Raw genomic sequence first — 18,976 nt, 5'->3', positions numbered from 1 at the left:
GGTAGAATATCAAAAAATGCTAATTTTAGTGTCATGTTTTGTTTAAGAAAGAGACTTGACTCACTGCGATATAGAAAGAAACCTAATTATTTGCTTTATTGATTATTTCATATTATATAAAAACATGTTTCTGTTGTTGGATTAACAGCCGAGAAACAGAAATCTTCAGTTAAGTGAAACATAAAACAAATATAAACAGATCAGTGTTCAATCTGAGAGGCTGCAAGCAGAGACTGATGTCTTTTGCTTAAAACACAGATTCACTTTGCTGATGTATAAACATGCAGCTGCCGTCTGTTCGTTAATTGGAGGTGAACCGCTCGTTGTTTCCCTCCGTCCAGCCTCTTTGAGCTCAGCTCGTGGCTTCATGTTTGACTTTCACTCCGGGGATCTGGACCTCTCCGACCTCCTGGCTGCTGCCGCCGCTCTGTTTTTTGTAAAACCCTCCTCATAAATAAAGAGATGAAGAAATTCCTCCGTGTCTGGATTCCTGCAGCTCAGCGGGAGAGGAGGAGACGCTCTCTGGAGGCCAAAACAAGAGGCGTCACCTGAAGCGTCCGTTAGCCGGACAGGCGAGAAGTCGAGGAAGTCGGTGCCTCGTGACTCCATCTCTGCCCTGAAAACATTTAGTTTTATTTGACCTGCGGAGCTCCTGAATCAGTCCGAGGGCTGAACTATACATCCAGATAATTAGATTTAATTGGTGTAAAGACGTGTGAATGTGACACACGAGCTTCTTCTGCTGCCTCTCACACAGCAGCAGAAGTCAGAAGGTCTCTTTAGTGTTCATGTGGTGACCCTGCAGACGTTCAACGCTCCATATCATTTAACAAAGTCAGAGCAGCAGCAGCTTCTGAAGTCTCAGAAGTCTTTAGGTCGAGTTCCTACTGCAGAGAAACAGGTTTTAACTTTAATTATTTAACTTTGAGGCGATTAACCATCTGTCACTGTGTGAGTCTTTGAGCTTGTTTTGCATCTTTAATGTTTACTTTTTCTGTATGTCTGTGTCTCTTTGAGGTCATTTTTTGTCTCTTTGTGGTGGTTTTGTAGCTCATTGAGGTTTCCTTGAGTCTCTTTGTGGTGGTTTTGTGTCTCTCTGTGGTTGTCTTGTATCTCATTGAGGTTTCCTTGAGTCTCTTTGTGGTTGTTTTGCCACTCTCTGGTCATTTTGCGGCTTCAGGGTTGCATTTCGTGTCTGTTGTGGTTGTTCTGGGACTTCTTGTGGTCATTTTGCGTCTCTTTGTGGTTGTTTTGGGACTTTTTCTGGTCATTGTGCGTCTTCTAGAAGCCACAGAGTCTAACCGTTGCCGAGCGTTGGCACCAGCGGCCTTGTTTAGAAGTTATAATTACTGAGCACCAGTACATTAACTTCTAAGTATCCCTGCCTGCGGCCCGGACCGGGCTACGGTGTCGACCGTTTAATCTCCCCAAATGCGACCCGATTCATTTCAATTAGCACATAAAACACGTTGACTTTGTTCTGTGGTGTAACATCTGAAACCTGCTGCAGAAACACGACGACGGACACACACTCGCTGACATGTGTTCTCTGTGACACATGCAGCATCAGGTTTTATATTTTCCTCCTTCTTGTCACACAAACCCTGGGCTGACGGAGGCGGCTTCGTCCTGGAGGCGCACACACTCCATCTCCCAGCATCACGCTCACACGAGCTGCACGGGTCGCCGTCACGCAGGAGTCCAGATGGTTTCCTGAAGCAGATGGAGAGTGATGAACACATCCTCAGGTCACCACACTCGCTCTCTGATTGGCCGGTCGCGGTCTCAGGTCAGCGGCGGCCGCGCTGACAGGTGATTGGCCGGCAGCTGCGGTGATGTAAATGCATCACGCTGAGTTTTTAGCAGCAGGAGCGAGAAGCCGCTGCAGCGCAAACGTCCGACTTTCAGAAGTTCGTTTGGATTTTTAAAAGATTTTACGGACTTTTTAGCCGCCTCACTTTGTCCTGCAAAGGTGAGCGTCTTAAAACACCTGGACTGTAGACGTGGCTGCTGCAGATTTACGGAGAGCATTTAAGGGTTTTTATTTAATCTGTGAAATCCGGTTTATTTCCTGATTTGCTGCTTTTTTCTTCTGAAGGATCAAATGTTAGCTAGAAAATGTTTTTGTTTTAGTAAATCAGGGATGAATTATGTTTAGTTTGAGGATATTGAAGTGATGAAACGTGTATTTTGGTCAAACATCTTGTGCAAGTTCAGACTTTTTAGAAGCAGCAGCGCTTGTTTAGTGGATTAAAAGAAAAATATGGGGATGAATTAGGAAGAAAATACAGAAAATTTGATGGTTTTTTGGTCTAAAATGTGAGCGTTTGCTTCTTTTCCTGTTATTATGATTGTAAAAGAAATGTTTTGGTGGTTTGGATCAAACAGTTTCTCTTTTAAAAGAGCTGCAGGACGACACAGCAGCAGGTAAATACCTCAGTAGAGCCAGGTGATGGAGAGTGAAGCCTCAGAACGGGATGATTTGAGCTGCTGGAGGTGAAACCAGACTGTTTACAGACTATTTCTTTCTTTCCCTCTGTGTCGGTGCGCTGGGACACCCTTTAAAATCAAATGTAAGACTTTTAAAGATGTTAACAAAGACCGATGCACCACAGTAACAGTACATGTATGTTGTTGTGTCTCTGAGACGTCCACTATCTGATGCTGTTTGCTGTTGTTTTCAAGCTTTTGTCGAACAAACATGACTTAATGGCATCAGTGAACGTTTTTACATGTTGTGAGTCAGGAAGCGTCGCCTTGAAAGATGTCGCTGTTTGATTTCTATGAGCAGAATAGAAAAACGAATGTAGCGCCAGTATTTTGAAAAACCAGCGTCTTTGCTTTTCTGACATTATGAGAGACTCGAGGAGAAATGTAGAATTCTTTGTTGTGCTTTGTTGTTCTTGCAACCAAAAACAAGCAAAAAATAGCATAAACTGATTTAAAAAAACTTTAAAAACACGCAGCATTATATATTGACAGGCTGAACAGGAACGACGGTAGCTGCTAACATTAGAAGGAGCACCTAGCGTTGTGACCTACTGCTACGCTAGTCTAAACAAGATCATAAGCTGCTAAGTTAGCCTAAAACAGCTAATGTTAGTCTAAACAAGATAATAAGCTGCTAAGTTAGCCTAAAACAACTAATAATAGTCTAGACAAGGTAACCTAAGCTGCTTTATTAGCTTAAGAAGGGTTTTTGTAGCACTTTAGTGTAAATAAGGTAAAGTTAACAAGCTAATATTAGCCTAAACAAGACAACGTTAGCTGTTGTTAGCCTAAACAAGATAGTATAATTGGTTCAACAGCAACATCAGCCCAAACTATATTAAATAAGCTGCTATGTTAGCATAAATATGTTAATAGTTGCTAATTTAGCCTAAATAAGATAACGCCACCTTCCACATTAGCCTGAACAAGATGATGTTAGCATAAATAAGAAAACATTAGCTTAAGCAAGATAATGTAAGCTGCCATTTTAGCCTAAAGACAACTGCAACCCATTCTTTAGTCTAAAAACGATAACATTAGCTGCTCTGTTAGCTGAAAGAAGCCAATGTTAGCTTAAAAATAGATAATGTTAGCCACTGTATTAACTAAAAAAGACAACGTTATCTTAGACACGTTTACATTCACCCAAACAACATAACACAAACTGCTATGCTAGCCTAAAGAACACGTTAGCCACTACTTTACTGGAAACAACATAGTGTTAGCTACTACATTAGTCTTAAAAGCTAATGATGTGCTTGTTGAGCAGTGACTTTCTTTCCTGTTTAATCAAATCTTCATATTTTAAAGTCAGAAAAAACATTTTGTTGATAAATACAGAGTTTGTTTTACTCATTTGTTCGTATAAGATTAAGTTGACTACCGTCTGAATTAGCTGTTAAGCTAACTGCAGCTTATTTGTAGTGTTTTTCAGTGTTGATTAGCTAATAAATAAATGTTTGATGAGCTGATGTGTTCTTGTCTTTGTGTCTCTCAGGTCTTGTGGCATCTCGACATCTTCCGTCGTAGTTTCCGTCAGCTGACCACCCATAAGTGCATGGAGGACTCGTGCATCTTCTGCGCTCTGAAGGTGAGAACCCGTCCAGCTGATGATCTGCTGCTACCTCTGGACCGTCCTCCTGTTTCTGACCTCGCAGTGCTTTTGTCTTCCTCAGAGTATCTTCGCTCAGTTCCAGTACAGCAGCGAGAAGGTCTTACCGTCCGACGCTCTCCGCACCGCGCTCGCCAAAACCTTCCAGGACGAGCAGCGGTTCCAGCTCGGCATCATGGACGACGCCGCAGAGTGCTTCGTACGACCACACACACAGGAAGTGACATCGCCGCAGCTTACCGGTTGGCCGGGTCCTCACTGGTGTTCTGTGTTTGTGCAGGAAAACATCCTGATGAGGATCCACTTCCACATCGCAGACGAGACCAAAGAAGACATCTGCACGGCCAGACACTGCATCCCCCACCAGAAGTTCGCCATGACGCTGTTCGAGCAGGTGAGTCAGCGGCCGAGGTCGACTCTGCTGCAGCAAATTACAGAAGACACATCCAGAACTACTTATTTGGATAAAAAAGGAAAAATACCAGCTGTGGATGAATCAGAAAAACACCAGAACTGTAAAACTCTTTCAGGAAGCCACTGATTTTAAACCAGCAGTCAGATGCCAATACAACATCAGAACTGTTTTTATTTACCGGCAGAACAAATCCTTCTGTCACGTTTTTCTCTGCGATATGAAGTCCTGCACCGCGACGGAAACACAATCACAGCAAGAAGACGACTCAGGAATGTGTTTAGAGCAGCACAAGAAAGAAAAATCCACAATTGAATTTCTTTGATTTTCTTTTTTCTATTCATGACACAAAATTGAACAAAAGCTATGATCAGCGTGTCAAACATTTCGTCTCCTCTCTGCTCTGTGTCAACACCGCCTGCATTCAGCGAAAAATTCCCTGAATTCTTCTCCAGTGAATGTCGGTCGGCGCTGAACCACTAATGGCTTTACAGCTGCACAGAACTTTTGGGTTCTGACTGAATCTGTTTTGAACAAATGGCTTCTTTTTGCTGATTTCTTTAAAGAAATATAAAGAAAAAAGTGAGTTTATCATCATTTTGAGCTCAGATTTGGATATTTTTTTCAACTCAAGTGCACCTTGTAGTTCAAGGACTGTTTCTGTTTTTGCAGTTTGTGGCTGTGGTGAAGTTTTGGTGATTTTCTTTCAACAATATCACACTTTTCAAAGCTGCTGTCAGGTTCTGGGGTTTAATGTCCAGGATGAACAGTATAGAAGACAGCAGCAAGCAAAAACTATTTGAAAATGAAACTGAAAAATACTTTATTTATCCCAGAAGGGCACCTGATCAAGGTTTAAAACTGTTTGAAATGCGCTGTCTTTTCAGTTTACCCTGAGTTTTGTTTGTCTGTGTGGCTTCAAAGTCATAAATATCTCCAGAAACCAGCTTCAGCCTGAGATGTTGTGAAGTTTCATCCCTGAGCTTTATCAGTTGAAGCGTCTGATGCGACGTCTGCCTCGTGTCTTTGTGTGTCAGTGTGTTTGCAGCAGCTGTGGAGCGTCCTCAGACCCGCTGCCCTTCATTCAGATGGTCCACTACATCTCCACCACCTCCCTGTGGTGAGTCTCTGTTTGTGCACAGGCTGTGGAGGCCCGGCTTGGCTTTAGGTTTGGTTTAGGGTCCCCACAAAGGCACAAATCCAAACGTGTGTTCCAGGCTCTATGTTTAGCTCCCGTATCACACGAGGTAAGTTGAGGCCACACCCCCCTCCCAGTGCTGTCGCTAGGTAACGCGTCAGGGTCACCACGGCAACCCGGCTAATCACTGTCGTTATCGCGGCTCCTGAGGTGTTGCTCCTGCACACACACACTGATTCATTCGGGTCCCACAAGAGGTGCAGCCGGTTTGTTTCCTGCTGCCGTGGCCTCGACAGGTGGTTGTGTCTCTGTGGTTCACGATAACTTTGCAACTTCAGGTAAAATAAACGGCGTATGTGGAGTGAAGGCGATGCAAAGCTCCCACAACTTACCAATAAACACTTAACTTATTAGCACAGCCAATTAGCAGTAAATCATATTGCTACTTTAATATAAATAAGTTAACACTGACTGCTAAGTATGTCTAAAGAAGCTAATGTTCACCTGAACAAGGTAACATAAGCTGTTAGCCTAAAGATAGCATTAGCTGGTATGTTAGCCTTAAGATAACATTAGCTGGTATGTTAGCCTTAAGATAACATTAGTTGGTATGTTAGCCTTAAGATAACATTAGCTGGTATGTTAGCCTAAAGATAACATTAGCTAGTATGTTAGCCTTAAGATAACATTAGCTGCTGCTTTAGTCTAAATGAGGTATTATTTTCTGCTACGTTAGCCTGTACAAGCTAATACTTGTCAAAGCAAGATAAAATTAGCCCAAACAAGATAGCATAGCCTGCTATGTTAGCCTAAGGATAAAGTTAGCTGCTATGTTTGTCTTAAGATGGCATTAGCTACTACTTTAGCCTGAAAAAGATAACGTTGCCTAATACATTATTCAAGACAAGCTAATGTTAGCCTGAACAAGACAACATAATGCAGATAACCCTAGCCACCACTTTCGTCTATATATGATAACTTTTAGTGCTATTTTAGCATAAAGAAGCTAGTGCTAGTCTAAGCAAGATAACATAATCCGCTATGTTTGCCTAGAGAAAAGCCTAGCTGCTGTTTTAGTCTAAATATAACCAAGCTAACGTTAGACTTAGCGCAACATAACGTTAGCCTGAACAAGATAATGTTAGTCTACACAAAATAACTTTAGCTTAAACAACATACCATAAGCTAGTATGTTAAGCTCAAAATAACATTACCTTCTAGTTCAGTCTAAATATGATAATATTAACTGCTTTGTTAGCCTAATGAAGCTAATGTTAGCCTTGGCAAGATAGCATTCATCTAAACATGACAGCATTGCCCTAAACAAGTTCGTATACGGCAATAACTCCTCTTCTTCTTCCTCCTCTTCTCAGTAACCAGGCAGTGAAGATGCTGGAGTCGAGGGAGAAGGCGACTCCTGGGATGTTCGGGGAGCTGCTGCGAAACGCCAGCATGGGAGACCTGCGCAGCTGTCCGGTAAACCTCCATCACATACAAATACCAGACATCCCCTGATTCCAGCCGCTCAGGTGTAACAGCCTCCTCCTCCTCCTCCTCCTCCTCCTCAGAGCCAGTGTGGTCAGCAGCTCCGGATGGCTCGCGTCCTCCTCAACAGTCCGGAGATCATCACCATCGGCCTGGTGTGGGACTCGGACCACTCGGACCTGGCCGAGGACGTCATCCACACGCTGGGAACCTGCCTGCGCCTGGGAGACGTGAGTAGCAGCAGCTCACTGATCGATCGATTGATTGATTGATTAGAAAGTCGACCTGCAGCTGAAGCCTTGGTCTCTGTGCAGCTGTTTTACAGAGTGACGGAGGAGAAGGCCCGTCAGTCGGAGCTCTACCTGGTCGGCATGGTGTGTTACTACGGCAAACATTACTCCACCTTCTTTTTCCAGACTAAGATCCGGCGATGGATGTACTTCGATGACGCGCATGTCAAAGAGGTACGGTCGCACAGAGGAGACGTGTTGCCTACACTTAGTTAGTAAAAGATGGAAAATAGAATAAAATGCTTTGTTTTTATCGATAATAAGTGATAATTAACCAAGAGAACTTTCACTGAACTACTTAAACACACGTAATAACTTAAATCTTGACACAACTTTAAAAATGTTTATATTTATTTTATTTTAACGATTGATCTTACAGGCAACGATCACATTTGGTCTGTTTTTAGTATTTTATTCCATTTTATTTTGTTTTACAAATTTATTTCACGAGTCTAGAAAATAGAAAAATTTCATTAAATAAATACAATTATTTGCTCCTCAGTTCTTTTATTTTTTTATTTTTGCATTTCTACATTTTTCATTTACTTATTTATTTTTTTATTATGTTTACATTCCAACATTTTTAAAAACTTACTTATTCTTTTATTTATTCATCATTGCATTTCCACATTTGTTGACCGCTTGTTTTTTTTCTTTTCTTTACTTATATTTACATTCCCACATTTTTAATTTACATACTGACTAATGTATTTATTTATCTTTACAATACCTCATTTATTTATTTTCTTGCTTATTAATTTTAGATTTTCACACATGTATTATTTTATTTATGTTTTTATATCCACGGTATTTAATCTGGTTATTCTGCACATTTTTTTATTTACTGGTATTTTTGTCTACATTTTCACATTTTAGAATTTATTCATAGATTTTACTATTTACTTTATTTTACTATTTTTTTGCTGCCTGTATTTTTTATTAGAGAAAACCTGAACAGTTGCTTTTTAGTTTAATATCAGACTCATTTCAGTCCTGTTGAGCGTCGGGGCTCCTCACTGAGCATCTCTTCTCCTGTGAATTTAATGCTGTTGTGCTCATTGTTCCTCACCAATAACTTAAAAGTGAAGAAAATAAAATCCAAAACGTTCCTTCAAGCTGTTTATCGGTGAAGGTTTAGACCCACGAGTGTGTTTGTGGTCGAGGAAGGGAAGTGACCTCATGTTGTTCCCGTCCATCCTTACTCCTCTCCTGCCTCCTTTCCTGCCTCCTTTCCTGCCTCCTCCTCCTCTCTTCTGTCACTGCCGCTCTCTAATAACGCCGTTGGAATGAGATGTGCCATTCCCTCTCTCCCTGCCGGTTGTGAAAACAAGGATATCCCTCTATTGTTTACCCGTCCAGCTGGACAGAGGCGAGCGAGGGTGTGGTCAGCGCGCTCACATCCCACCAACACTTCTGCTCACACTGCAGACTTTCATTCTTTCCTCTAAACAAACACGCACAGTTTTTTCACACGCCGCCGCCGCCGTCGTCGCTGCCGCGCAGGTCGTCGGCGTGTCGGATCTCAGGACGTCCCGTCAGGTCCGAGTGGAGCAGCTTTGGGGGAAAATGGAGGAAGGGTTGAAATAACAAACTCAAAGAGACGAGCGGACGGAGGACAGGAAGACGACGTTTTTCCATCACGGAACAGGGAACTGTAGCCTCGACAGTGTGATCGCTGTCAGCGCTGGGAGGTGAGCGGGACGTCCTGACGTGGTTTCAAACTTTAACGTCTCTACTGTGTGAAAGGTGTTGGTTTAAATGGTCTACCTGAGTCTCTGAACCGTGCATGTTGGGATGTTACAGAGGGCTTTAACCAGCCTCATCTCTACCAGGGACAGGAAGGGACTTTATTTTCCTTTAACAGGGAAAATAAATCTAATCTGGGAGGTCTGTTATAATTTCCACCCATGAAAAGCTCTCAAACGGCGTGAGGGAGGCGCCGGCGTTCATTGTTGAGTCCCTGCTGAGCCTCACAAAATGAAATGCAGCGTCCAGGTGGTTTGTTTGGTCGACGTGCTCGCGTCCAACCAAGTCCTCATTGGTGGGACGACCTGCTTTCATGAGGAGGAAAGTGCTTCATCAACACTCTTCCAGGACTAGTCCATTATTTTTGGCGGCAGGAGGAGCAGACCGCTGGCGAACACCCCCGCGCTTTCACAACTGTGAGCCGACCCAACCTGATGAAACGGCGAGCTCTGGTTCAGTTATTGAACGTTCACTCAGAGTCGGCTCAAAACTAATTAACACGCCGTCAAAGTCGTCGTTCAAAAGTCAATTATGAACTTTACAAACAGCAGTGAACTCGTCTTTGTTCTATTCCTCAGTAGTTCTGGATCAGAAGTTTATATATTTATATTGTCAGAAGTCATGAACACGTGCAGCTGGTCGGGTCACCTCAGTAGAAAATCACCAAATGAGTTATGATGCTGCACATTTTTATCTTTATTATTAATTTAGTGTTCATTTAGGCTAAAGAGGCTGCAGGTGGAGTCACTTCATTTCATTCTGAGAATAAACACAAAACATCAGCTGTCAGAAATGTCCACAATCCATCATTTAAGTCGGTTTTTAAAGCAAAGATTCTGAAAGCGGCTGAACAAGTGAGAACGTTGAACAGTTTCTCAGTTTTATATGAAAGTAAACTCAACTTCAGAGAATAATTCAGGATGTTTTTATGACATTTTACACACAAGAACTGTATAAATAGTGGAAATGACTGTAGGCTGCAGCCTTCGGGCCGGTTCTGACAGAGTTCAGTCTGTCGTTGTGGTTCTGGTGCCTGGTTTCCTCACAGCTTGTTTACCGTCTGCTAGTCGGTGAAATAAACTGATTATGCAAACCGTCTTAAACGAGAGGAAACGCATTTTTTAACAGATGTTTACAAACTTAACTGCTGCCACCAGAGAAAAGAGGATTTTATTAGTTCTGATGAATCTGGAGCTTCATAGGAGCAGAAAGACGTCCTGCCAGCTGTGGAGATGCTTCTGTGGATTGTCTTTGTTAAAAAACTGCAAATAAACGACCTTAAAGCAAAAGTTTTAAGACTGGATTTTACCACAGGGTGCCTCTACGTCAGGGGTTTGTTATGGAGTCGTAGTGAGAAAAGAAAAAATAAAATAATGTGGTAAAGTTAAACAGAAATAAATTAAGAATGTCGAGGTGAATAAATAAATGTTAACTGCTATGTTAGCCTAAACAAGCTAATGTTAGCCTAAACAGGATAAAATTAGCCTAAACAAGATAAAATTAGCCTAAACAAGCTAATGTTAGCCTAAACAAGCTAATGTTAGCCTAAACAAGATACCTTCATACCTGTAATTTTAGGCTAAAAGTAAAAAGATGCTTTTAATAAATAAATAAATGTGGAAATCTAAACAGAACTAAATAAAAGAATAAATAATCCTTTTTAATAAATAAAATCATTTTTAAATGTAGTAATTCTAAAATATGTTGACAATGCATACATAAGAAATAAAATGGTAAATAAAAATGTAAATATAACCAGAAATGAAGAAAAAATGAATTTAAAAAAAGTGGAAATATAAACATTAACTAATAAGAATGACTAAATTGAAAATGCTGAAATGTAAAAACACATAAATAAGGAATAAATGAGTAAATTAAAAAAAAATAAAATATATATATATATATAAACAGAAATTAATGATAGAAAAATTTAATTAAACAAGTGAAAATATTCACAGGAATTAATAAAATATTAAATAAATATGGCTATGTAAAGAAAACAAATGAATACGCATTATTTTTTATTATTATTTATCGGACTATTTCAATATTCTGCATGTAAATGACCTGACTTCTCTGTATGTTGCAGGTTTTTTATTGTTTATTTGTTTCATACCTTTATTTTTCCTCCTCTTCTGTCCTATTAGTTGTCTACCAGTCAGTTCCTGCACACATCGATGTATTGACTGTGGAAATAATTGCTGCTGTGATGGATCAGCCTCGCTCAAGCTTCCCTGCGTGTTAATGATTTCACCCACTTGTTGCAGATCCCGTAGATCCAGATGACCTGCAGTAAACCTGCGGCTTCCTCTTTGCCTGGTTGGTTTTTTAAGCTGTTAAAGTTTTGTCTGTGTTTCTGTCTCCGTCCTGCAGATCGGCCCCAAGTGGAAGGACGTGGTGTCTCGCTGCATCAAGGGCCACTACCAGCCTCTGCTGCTGCTGTACGCCGACCCGCGGGGGACGCCGGTGTCGGTGCAGGACCTGCCCTCGCGCCTCGACCTGCACCACCTCAACAAGGCCTGCTACGACAGCGAAGACTCGGGTAACTACAACACAGCTAGGAGTCGTAGTAGTAGCACAGCAGCAAACGTTCAGGTAACTAAACCAGAATCAGTGGCTCTGTACTAGTTTATCTGTGACAGACAGCACTGAGGTAACAGCTAACGGCTGCAGTTAGTCCTGCTAGCGCCAGTGTTGATGTCATGTGATGTACCTGTGTGCGTGTCACCGCGTCACCTCTGAACCGCCGCCCCTCCCACACCTCGGACAGGCCGCGAGCCGTCAATCTCCAGCGACACTCGCACCGATTCGTCGACGGAGAGCTACTCGTACCGACAGCCCTCCCACTCTCACCATGAGTCCCTGGCCAGCCACTACTCCTCCGACTCCCAGGGAACCGTCATCTGCATCGAACGCCCCGACGGAGCCCTGCACGCCTCGCTCTGCAGCCTGGATACCATAGGTGGGTCCGCACCCTCCACTACGATGCATGGTTCCTGTTTGGTGTGAATGACAGCAGCTGGTAGTCACAGCAGGGTCAGTCGGTCAGTCGGTCAGTCGGTCAGCGGTGGAGGAGCTCGGACTTCTGTCCTTTAACTTAGTGGAGTCGTGTTGGTTAGATCTGCTGCTAATTAGCTCGAGCTGCACTTGATCAGATGTCTGAGAGTCCAAGTTACTGACACCTTTGTGGGTTTATGTCCAAGTTAATGTCACTTTTGTTAATTCATATACGACTAGTTGACCTTTTGTGTGTTAATAACCAAGTTTTGGAAACTTCTGTGCATTAATATCATAGTTTTTGTCACTTTTGTGAGGTAATATTCAGGTTATTTATACTTTTGTGTGTTAATATTGAAGTTTTTGACACTTTTGTGCATTCATATTTGGGCTAATAACACTTCTGTGCGTTAATGTCAAAGTTTTTGACACTTTTGTGAGATAATATCCAGGTTATTTATTCTCATGTGTGTTAATATTGAAGTTATTGACACTCTTTAGTGTTATTTAACACACAAGAGCTTTGTACACATTTAGCCAGTGGAGCTGCAGGTGTGTTTGCTCTGAACATCTTTTATTCAGATGTCTGTGCTGGATGTGATGGTGTTGGGTCATGTGACATGTTCAGTCAGGATCCAGACTATTGATCAGCCGGTGAGCAGAAGACAAACAGGAAGTGGAAACAGCAGCGGGGGCTGCGTGATGCCAGTAACCAAACCAAACCACTCACCTTCATTTCTTTACCGTTTGATTTGATCATTGCTGCAGAATAAAAAGCTTCCATTCCTCCATCAGCCGGAGAGCCGACCTGCTGCCAGCCAGTCACTCCATTCTTCTTCTTCTTCTCCTTCTGTCATTGTGCTGCATGCTGTAAACATCCGTTGCCATGCTTCTCGTTGCTAAGGCCACGTGACGGACAGTGAGCAGCACCAGTCTCTGAGGAAGGGAGGCGGGGCCGGGGATAGGAGGCGGAGCTCTAGCCGCCACCGCCGAGCTAAACCCGACAACGAAGCCTCGTCGGCCGGTTACCACAGCGAGGGTAGGCGGGGGTTTGGACCAATCGGGGGGGACGGGGAGTTTGAAGGAACCAATCGCAGGGCAGAGATTACATCACAGTGATAAACCTGCACCGCCGCTAAAGTCATAGTTGAATATTTGTTATAATAAAGAGGAAAACTAGTTTGTCAAAACACTGATACCAAATATTAAACTAACAGTTACAGCTAAAAACAAAACTAGAAATAGGTGAACTTGTTTCTGCAGCGCCCCCTGGTGTTGGGAGGCAACGAGTTGCTCATTAACCCAAACTAAACTCTGTGTCATACAAATGCAGGTTTCAGAGTTTTCTCAGTTCAAATGCGTCTCAGTTCACGGCTGTTCATCGTTTTGACAAAACTCTGTCGTCATCAGAGCCAAACTGGACCAACCTACGCCTCACATAGATATATTCTACCCAGAGCAGGCGTTCAACCTTCATTTGCAAACAGGAAGTTTGTGTTTAATGTCGTTTAATTCTGCTGCTTGTTGATTAGCTCAAGCTGCACTTTATCAAATAGCTACGCATCAAAGTTATTGATGCTTTTGTCCATTAATATTCAAGTTTCTGACACTTCTGATTTATTATTCAAGGTATTGACCCTTTAGTGTCCAAGTTGTGACACTTTTGTGTGTTCATAGTCACATTATTGACAGTTGGTGGGTTATTTATCCCAGTTTTTGACACATTTATGTACAAAAGTCATCTGATAATTGCTTGAACAAGGTTTCAAATCTACTGGATGATAAATTAAATTAATAGTTTCTGTCTCCAGGAACAGTTTCGTCTGTCTCCCATCAGACCAGACGCATCATAAACTAAATTAATTCCACCAGCAGCGTTGTTCAGATCGTCTCTACATATGGCAGTAATGTCGTAAATTCCTTCTGCTGCGATAATCCTGTAGTGAAAGTCAGACATTGTGACAGCCCTGATTAAAAACAGCGCGGCCTCCGAGGATGTTTGGCTCGACGTTTAGAACAAATCACGTTATTAATAATTCAGAGAGCTGCAGACTTGAGTTTGGGTTTAATGAACCAGCTATAGACGTCCTCCACGGGGAGGAGGAGCTGAACTTAAACCGCTGAAATGAAACCGTTGTGTCACCAGAGCAGCAGGAGTGATGTTGGAGGTGATGCAGCTGCACAGTGACGTCCTGACGCTGGAGGCGGCGGCTGTGTGGCTCGTTCATCCTTCATCCACTCATTCATTCACTTTCTTTATTCATTCATTAAACGTAGCCTCACAACAGTTTCACTTTCCTCTGTTTGCTCTGTTTGTCTTCGCTCCTCCTCCCTGGTCTCCTCCTGTTCTTGACTTCTTCATCTTCCTCTTCCTCCCAGGAGAGACGTTGAAGGAGCAGCAGGTTCCTCGCCACCTCCCCAAACCTTCGTCCTCCTTCTCATCCTCCACCAGCCGCCTCCGAGACTTCAAGGAGACCATGAGCAACATCATCCACAGCCGACCCCTCTCCTCCTCCTCCTCCTCCTCTTTGCCGGCCGCCGTCCTCTCCGCCGAAATCGCCTCCGCCGCCGCCGCCAACAGCCACCACCACCTCCACCTCCACCCTGCCGCCGCCCCCTGCTCCTCCTCCTCCTCCTCCATCAAACCGCAGGACTGGGAGGCTGACAGCACCAGCAGCGAGTCCAAGTCCAGCTCCTCGGGGGGGACGGGGAGGTACCGGCCGGCGTGGAGGCCGCGGAGGGAGGCGCTCAACATCGACAGCATCTTCAACCGCGAGAGGCGCCGGCAGGCGGGGTACAGCCCCCTGGGAGCAGCGCTGCTGGACGACGGCGGAGCCTCCGACGGCGCCTCCTTCGCAGCCCCGGAGGACGTGAGGGCCATCAGGCCCGGCTCCTCCTGGACTCTGCCCACCACCTCCAGCAGCTTCAGAGCAGCCGTGGACGCAGCGGGAGGCGGAAGTGTCGGTGGAGGAGGTGCAGAGCTGCCTCCTCCTCCTCCTCCGCCTCCCCCCAGGCTGATCCAGAGGATGGAGAGCGGCTACGAGAGCAGCGAGAGGAACAGCAGCAGCCCCGTCAGCCTGGACCTCAACCTGGCAGACAGGTGGGCTCATGGGTCAGGTTCGGGGTCACGCCCATTAGATGATGATCTGCAGGTCAATAAAATGTCTTAAAGTATCCCAGAAACAGAAGAACAGAGACAGAGAACTCAGAAATGCTCCATTCACAACACTGAAGGTTCCATCTGAGAACTTCAGAGAACGATGACATTTTGTTTATAAAGATCTTTGTTATCTTCATGCTCTGGTTCTGTTTTATAATAATCTGGTTCATAGGCAACACAAAAGTTAAAATCTGCTCTCAGGTGCATCGTCATCATGTCAGGGTTTCAGGGTTTGGAAGGCATGTTTGATAAAATCACCAAATGGATGCTGTTTTCAGAGCCAGACAATGAAACACTGTGACGTGTGGTTATGTTTAAAATGAACCAGATCTAAGCTTAAAATTCAGCAAGTTCACTTTATTCTGCATGTCTGAGGTCTCTCTCCTTCTAGTCCTGGTTGTTCTGTTTCCACAGAGCTGCAGGACTTTATGTTGTAGTGAGAAATGAGCCCAGTGATGAAAAATGAACAAAAGAAACTGGGGTTGGGAGGTTAAAGGAGGAACTGGGAAAAGGCTTCACGGCGCTCAAACCCATAAATAAAACCCAGACTAAAGGTGTTTTAAATACATATACGACTCTGTGTTTGTGTCCTCTCTTCAGGGATTGTGCTGTGAAGAAGCCTTCGTCCTCCTCGTCTTCCTCAGGACCGGCGTGGAGGAACATCCGGTCGAAGAGCAGCGGCGCGCTGCTGCAGGAGCTCAGCTCGACCAGCAGGGGGAGCCTCGGTACGACACACCTGTATGAATGAGTTCAATCAGTCAAGAACAGAACAGGAAATGTTTAAGATGGTTTTGCTTTAATGCATGATGTAAAGCTACAGCAGACACAGAGATGGCTTTTAAAATTATTTAAATAGAAACAAAACTTTTATCGTAGTTCAGGAAGTGTTTTGTGTGTTTGCTGTTGTCGATTTGTGGCCGTTTAGTGTCTCTGTGGTTATGTTGCGTGTCTTTAGTGTGTCTCTGTGGTCATTTTGTCTCTCTTTGTGGTCATTTTGTGGCTATTTTGTGCGTCTTTGGGGTTCTTTAATGCCTCTTTGTGGTTGATTCCTGTTTGTTTTCATTTTTTGTGGTCGTTTTGTGTCTCTTTGTGGTCACTTTGTGCGTCTCTGTGGTCCTTTTGTGTGTCTTTGTGGTGGTTTGTTATCTGTTTGTGGTTGTACTGTGTCTCTTTGTGGTCATTTTGTGTCTTCTGTGGTCATTTTGTGTGTCTTTGTTGTCGTTTCGTGTCCTTATGGTGGTTTGGTTTCTGTTTGTGGTGGTTATGTGTCTCTTTGTGGTCTTTTTCTGTGTCTTTGTGGTTGTTTTTTCTCTCTTTGAGGTGATTTGTGGTTTGATCCCTTCATTAAAAAGTTATGACACGACAGAAGAACCAGCGTAAACACTGTTCATATAGAAATACGACACATCTGTATCTTCCATCTTGATGTAAAAACGTCTGCGGCCTGTCGAGACTTGGTTTATGTGTTGCTGTCTTTGTCGTTGCTGCTGCTGCTGCAGCGCCCCCCGCAGGCCGCAGCGAGCTGGACGAGCTGCAGGAGGAGGTGCTGAGGAGAGCCAGGGAGGAGGAGCAGCAGCGGCGGCAGGAGAAGGAGAGGGAGGCGGCGCTCGGATTCAACCCAAGACCCAGCAAGTACCTGGACCTGGACCAGCTGCAGATCCAAGGTGCGTGCACGGAGACGCACAAACGGACAAACAGACACACAAACAGACAAACAGACACACAAACAGACACACAAACAAACAAACAAACAAGGTGTTGTAAAGCTGGGCGCTTGTTGACTCATTACGGTGCCGATTTTAGCAAAAGCTCTTTTCTTTGTGGTCACTTTCAGATGTTTGTGGTTGTTTTGTTTCTCTGTTGTCGATTCGTGTCCCTTTGTGGTCGTTTTGTCTTACTTTGAGGTCACTTTGTGTCTCTTTGTGGCTCTTTGTGGACGTTTTGCAAGTGTTTGTGGTGGTTCTGTGTCTTTTCTCTGCATTCGTTTAGTGTCTCTGTGGTTATGTTGTGTCTCTTTGTGGTTGTTTTTTGTCAGTTTATTGTCATTGTGTCTCTATTTTAGGTCATTTTGTGTCTCTTTGTGATAACTCTGCATGTCTTTGTGGTCATTTTGAGTCACTTTATGGTTGTTTTATGTCTTTATGGTTGTTTTATGTCTGTTTGTGGTTGTTTTGTGTTTCGAAGGTCTTTTTTTTTTGGTCATTTTGGTTGTTTGGTATCTTTAGAGGAGCATTAAAAATGTCTCGGATGTAATTTGTTGAAAGTGCTGCTGAACTATTGTGCTGTAGTTCAGTGTGTGTGTGTGTGTGTGTGTGTGTTCAGTAGACGTGTGCTGCGTTGAATAGCAGGAATGTTCCTCATTGATTGGCTGAAAGGGTCGACACACAAAAGAATGAGTAACGCAGCTTCTGCTTTTATTTTGAAAAATCCGCCGTCTCCCATTGGCTAGCGGTCACCCTGTGAGTCGTCGTTAACGTGTGCGTCTGTTTGTCAACGCTGCAGGTAAAGGCGACAGCTTCGAGCGGTGCGTGTCGGAGGCGGAGCTTCTGCTGGACCAATCGGTGCGTCTGGAGCAGGCGGGCGAGGTCGCCGCCGCGCTGTCGGCTGTCAACGAAGCCGTCTGTAAGCTCCTCCCACTGCCCCCTGACCCCGCCCCCGCCACATTACTCACCTGCTTAGCAAGTAAACACGCCGAATGAGGTCGACGCACACCCACTCTGGTTGCTAATGGCAACCAAGCTGAGATTCAAACGCACACACTCCTCTCTGAACATTTAGACGCCTTTTGATCACACAAACACACAATAACTGCAGCTCGTCATCAGCCGCTCGCTTCGACCCACAAAAGCCCGACAGCCGATTAAAACCTGACATAAACAGAAGAAGAAATAAATAACTTAAGAGGCAATAAAAGACGAAGCTAAATCAAACGGGAGAGTCAAGACATCATCTCCCCCAAATAAACTCAGACCAGCGTCACTTTCTTCTCTTCTTATGCACGGCTGCATTTTAAAGGACGGTTCTGTTCTGGTACTGGTGTTCTGGCATCACTTCAGTTTATCTCTATCAGTAGTAATGATGTGCTCACCAGCATCTGTGGACACGCTGACGTCACTGAACTTGTTTTATTGTGAGAAGCAGAAACACAGAAACTTCCACATTCAAGTGTTGATCCAGTTATAAAGTCTGATGTCTGTGGTGGTGATTTCTGGGTTTAAAAGATCTATACAGAGCAGCTAAGAAGTTCAGTGTGGTGACTCCTCTTAGCTCCTAACAGGCTGACAGGTTAACAAGCTAACGCGCTAACAGGCTAATGGACTAACAAGCCAACAGTGGAATTAGCTGACAGAATAGCAAGCTAACAGGCTAACAAACTAACAATCTAACAGGCTGGTGATACAACAAGCTAACAGGCTAATGCTCTTTCAAGTGAATGGACTAACAAGCCAGCAGTGTAATAGAATAAAAAGCTAAAAGGCTAACAAGGTAGAAAGCTAACAGCCTAACAGTCTATCAGGCAACAGTATAACAACCTAGCAGGCTAGCAGTACAACAGGATAACAGGCTAATGGGACTTTCAAGCTAACAGGCTAATGGACTAGCAAGCTAAAAGGCAACAAGAGTAACAATCTAACCTGGTACCCAC

The 18,976-nt window shown here is 43.8% G+C and overlaps 1 protein-coding gene across 1 annotated transcript in view; it reads left to right on the top strand.

Annotated features, from left to right (window-relative positions):
* usp54a (ubiquitin specific peptidase 54a) overlaps positions 1–18,976 on the top strand; it is a 64,499-nt gene that overhangs the window by 34,067 nt on the left and 11,456 nt on the right. Inside the window, exons 3-16 of the mRNA XM_008288329.1 lie at positions 3,989–4,081; positions 4,167–4,301; positions 4,383–4,496; positions 5,552–5,634; positions 7,026–7,128; positions 7,221–7,367; positions 7,452–7,601; positions 11,547–11,715; positions 11,944–12,135; positions 13,075–13,209; positions 14,550–15,270; positions 15,931–16,055; positions 16,830–16,994; positions 17,833–17,952. Coding sequence (XP_008286551.1) covers positions 3,989–4,081; positions 4,167–4,301; positions 4,383–4,496; positions 5,552–5,634; positions 7,026–7,128; positions 7,221–7,367; positions 7,452–7,601; positions 11,547–11,715; positions 11,944–12,135; positions 13,075–13,209; positions 14,550–15,270; positions 15,931–16,055; positions 16,830–16,994; positions 17,833–17,952 — 2,452 coding nt within the window. The remainder of the gene's footprint in view (positions 1–3,988; positions 4,082–4,166; positions 4,302–4,382; positions 4,497–5,551; positions 5,635–7,025; positions 7,129–7,220; positions 7,368–7,451; positions 7,602–11,546; positions 11,716–11,943; positions 12,136–13,074; positions 13,210–14,549; positions 15,271–15,930; positions 16,056–16,829; positions 16,995–17,832; positions 17,953–18,976) is intronic.

The sequence above is a fragment of the Stegastes partitus genome, unplaced genomic scaffold, assembly GCF_000690725.1.
Source record: "Stegastes partitus isolate 25-593 unplaced genomic scaffold, Stegastes_partitus-1.0.2 Scaffold553, whole genome shotgun sequence".
NCBI classification, from domain to species: Eukaryota; Metazoa; Chordata; class Actinopteri; family Pomacentridae; genus Stegastes; species Stegastes partitus.
The sequence above is the reverse complement of the archived record's forward strand: the minus strand, read 5'-3'. Positions and strand labels throughout refer to the sequence as shown.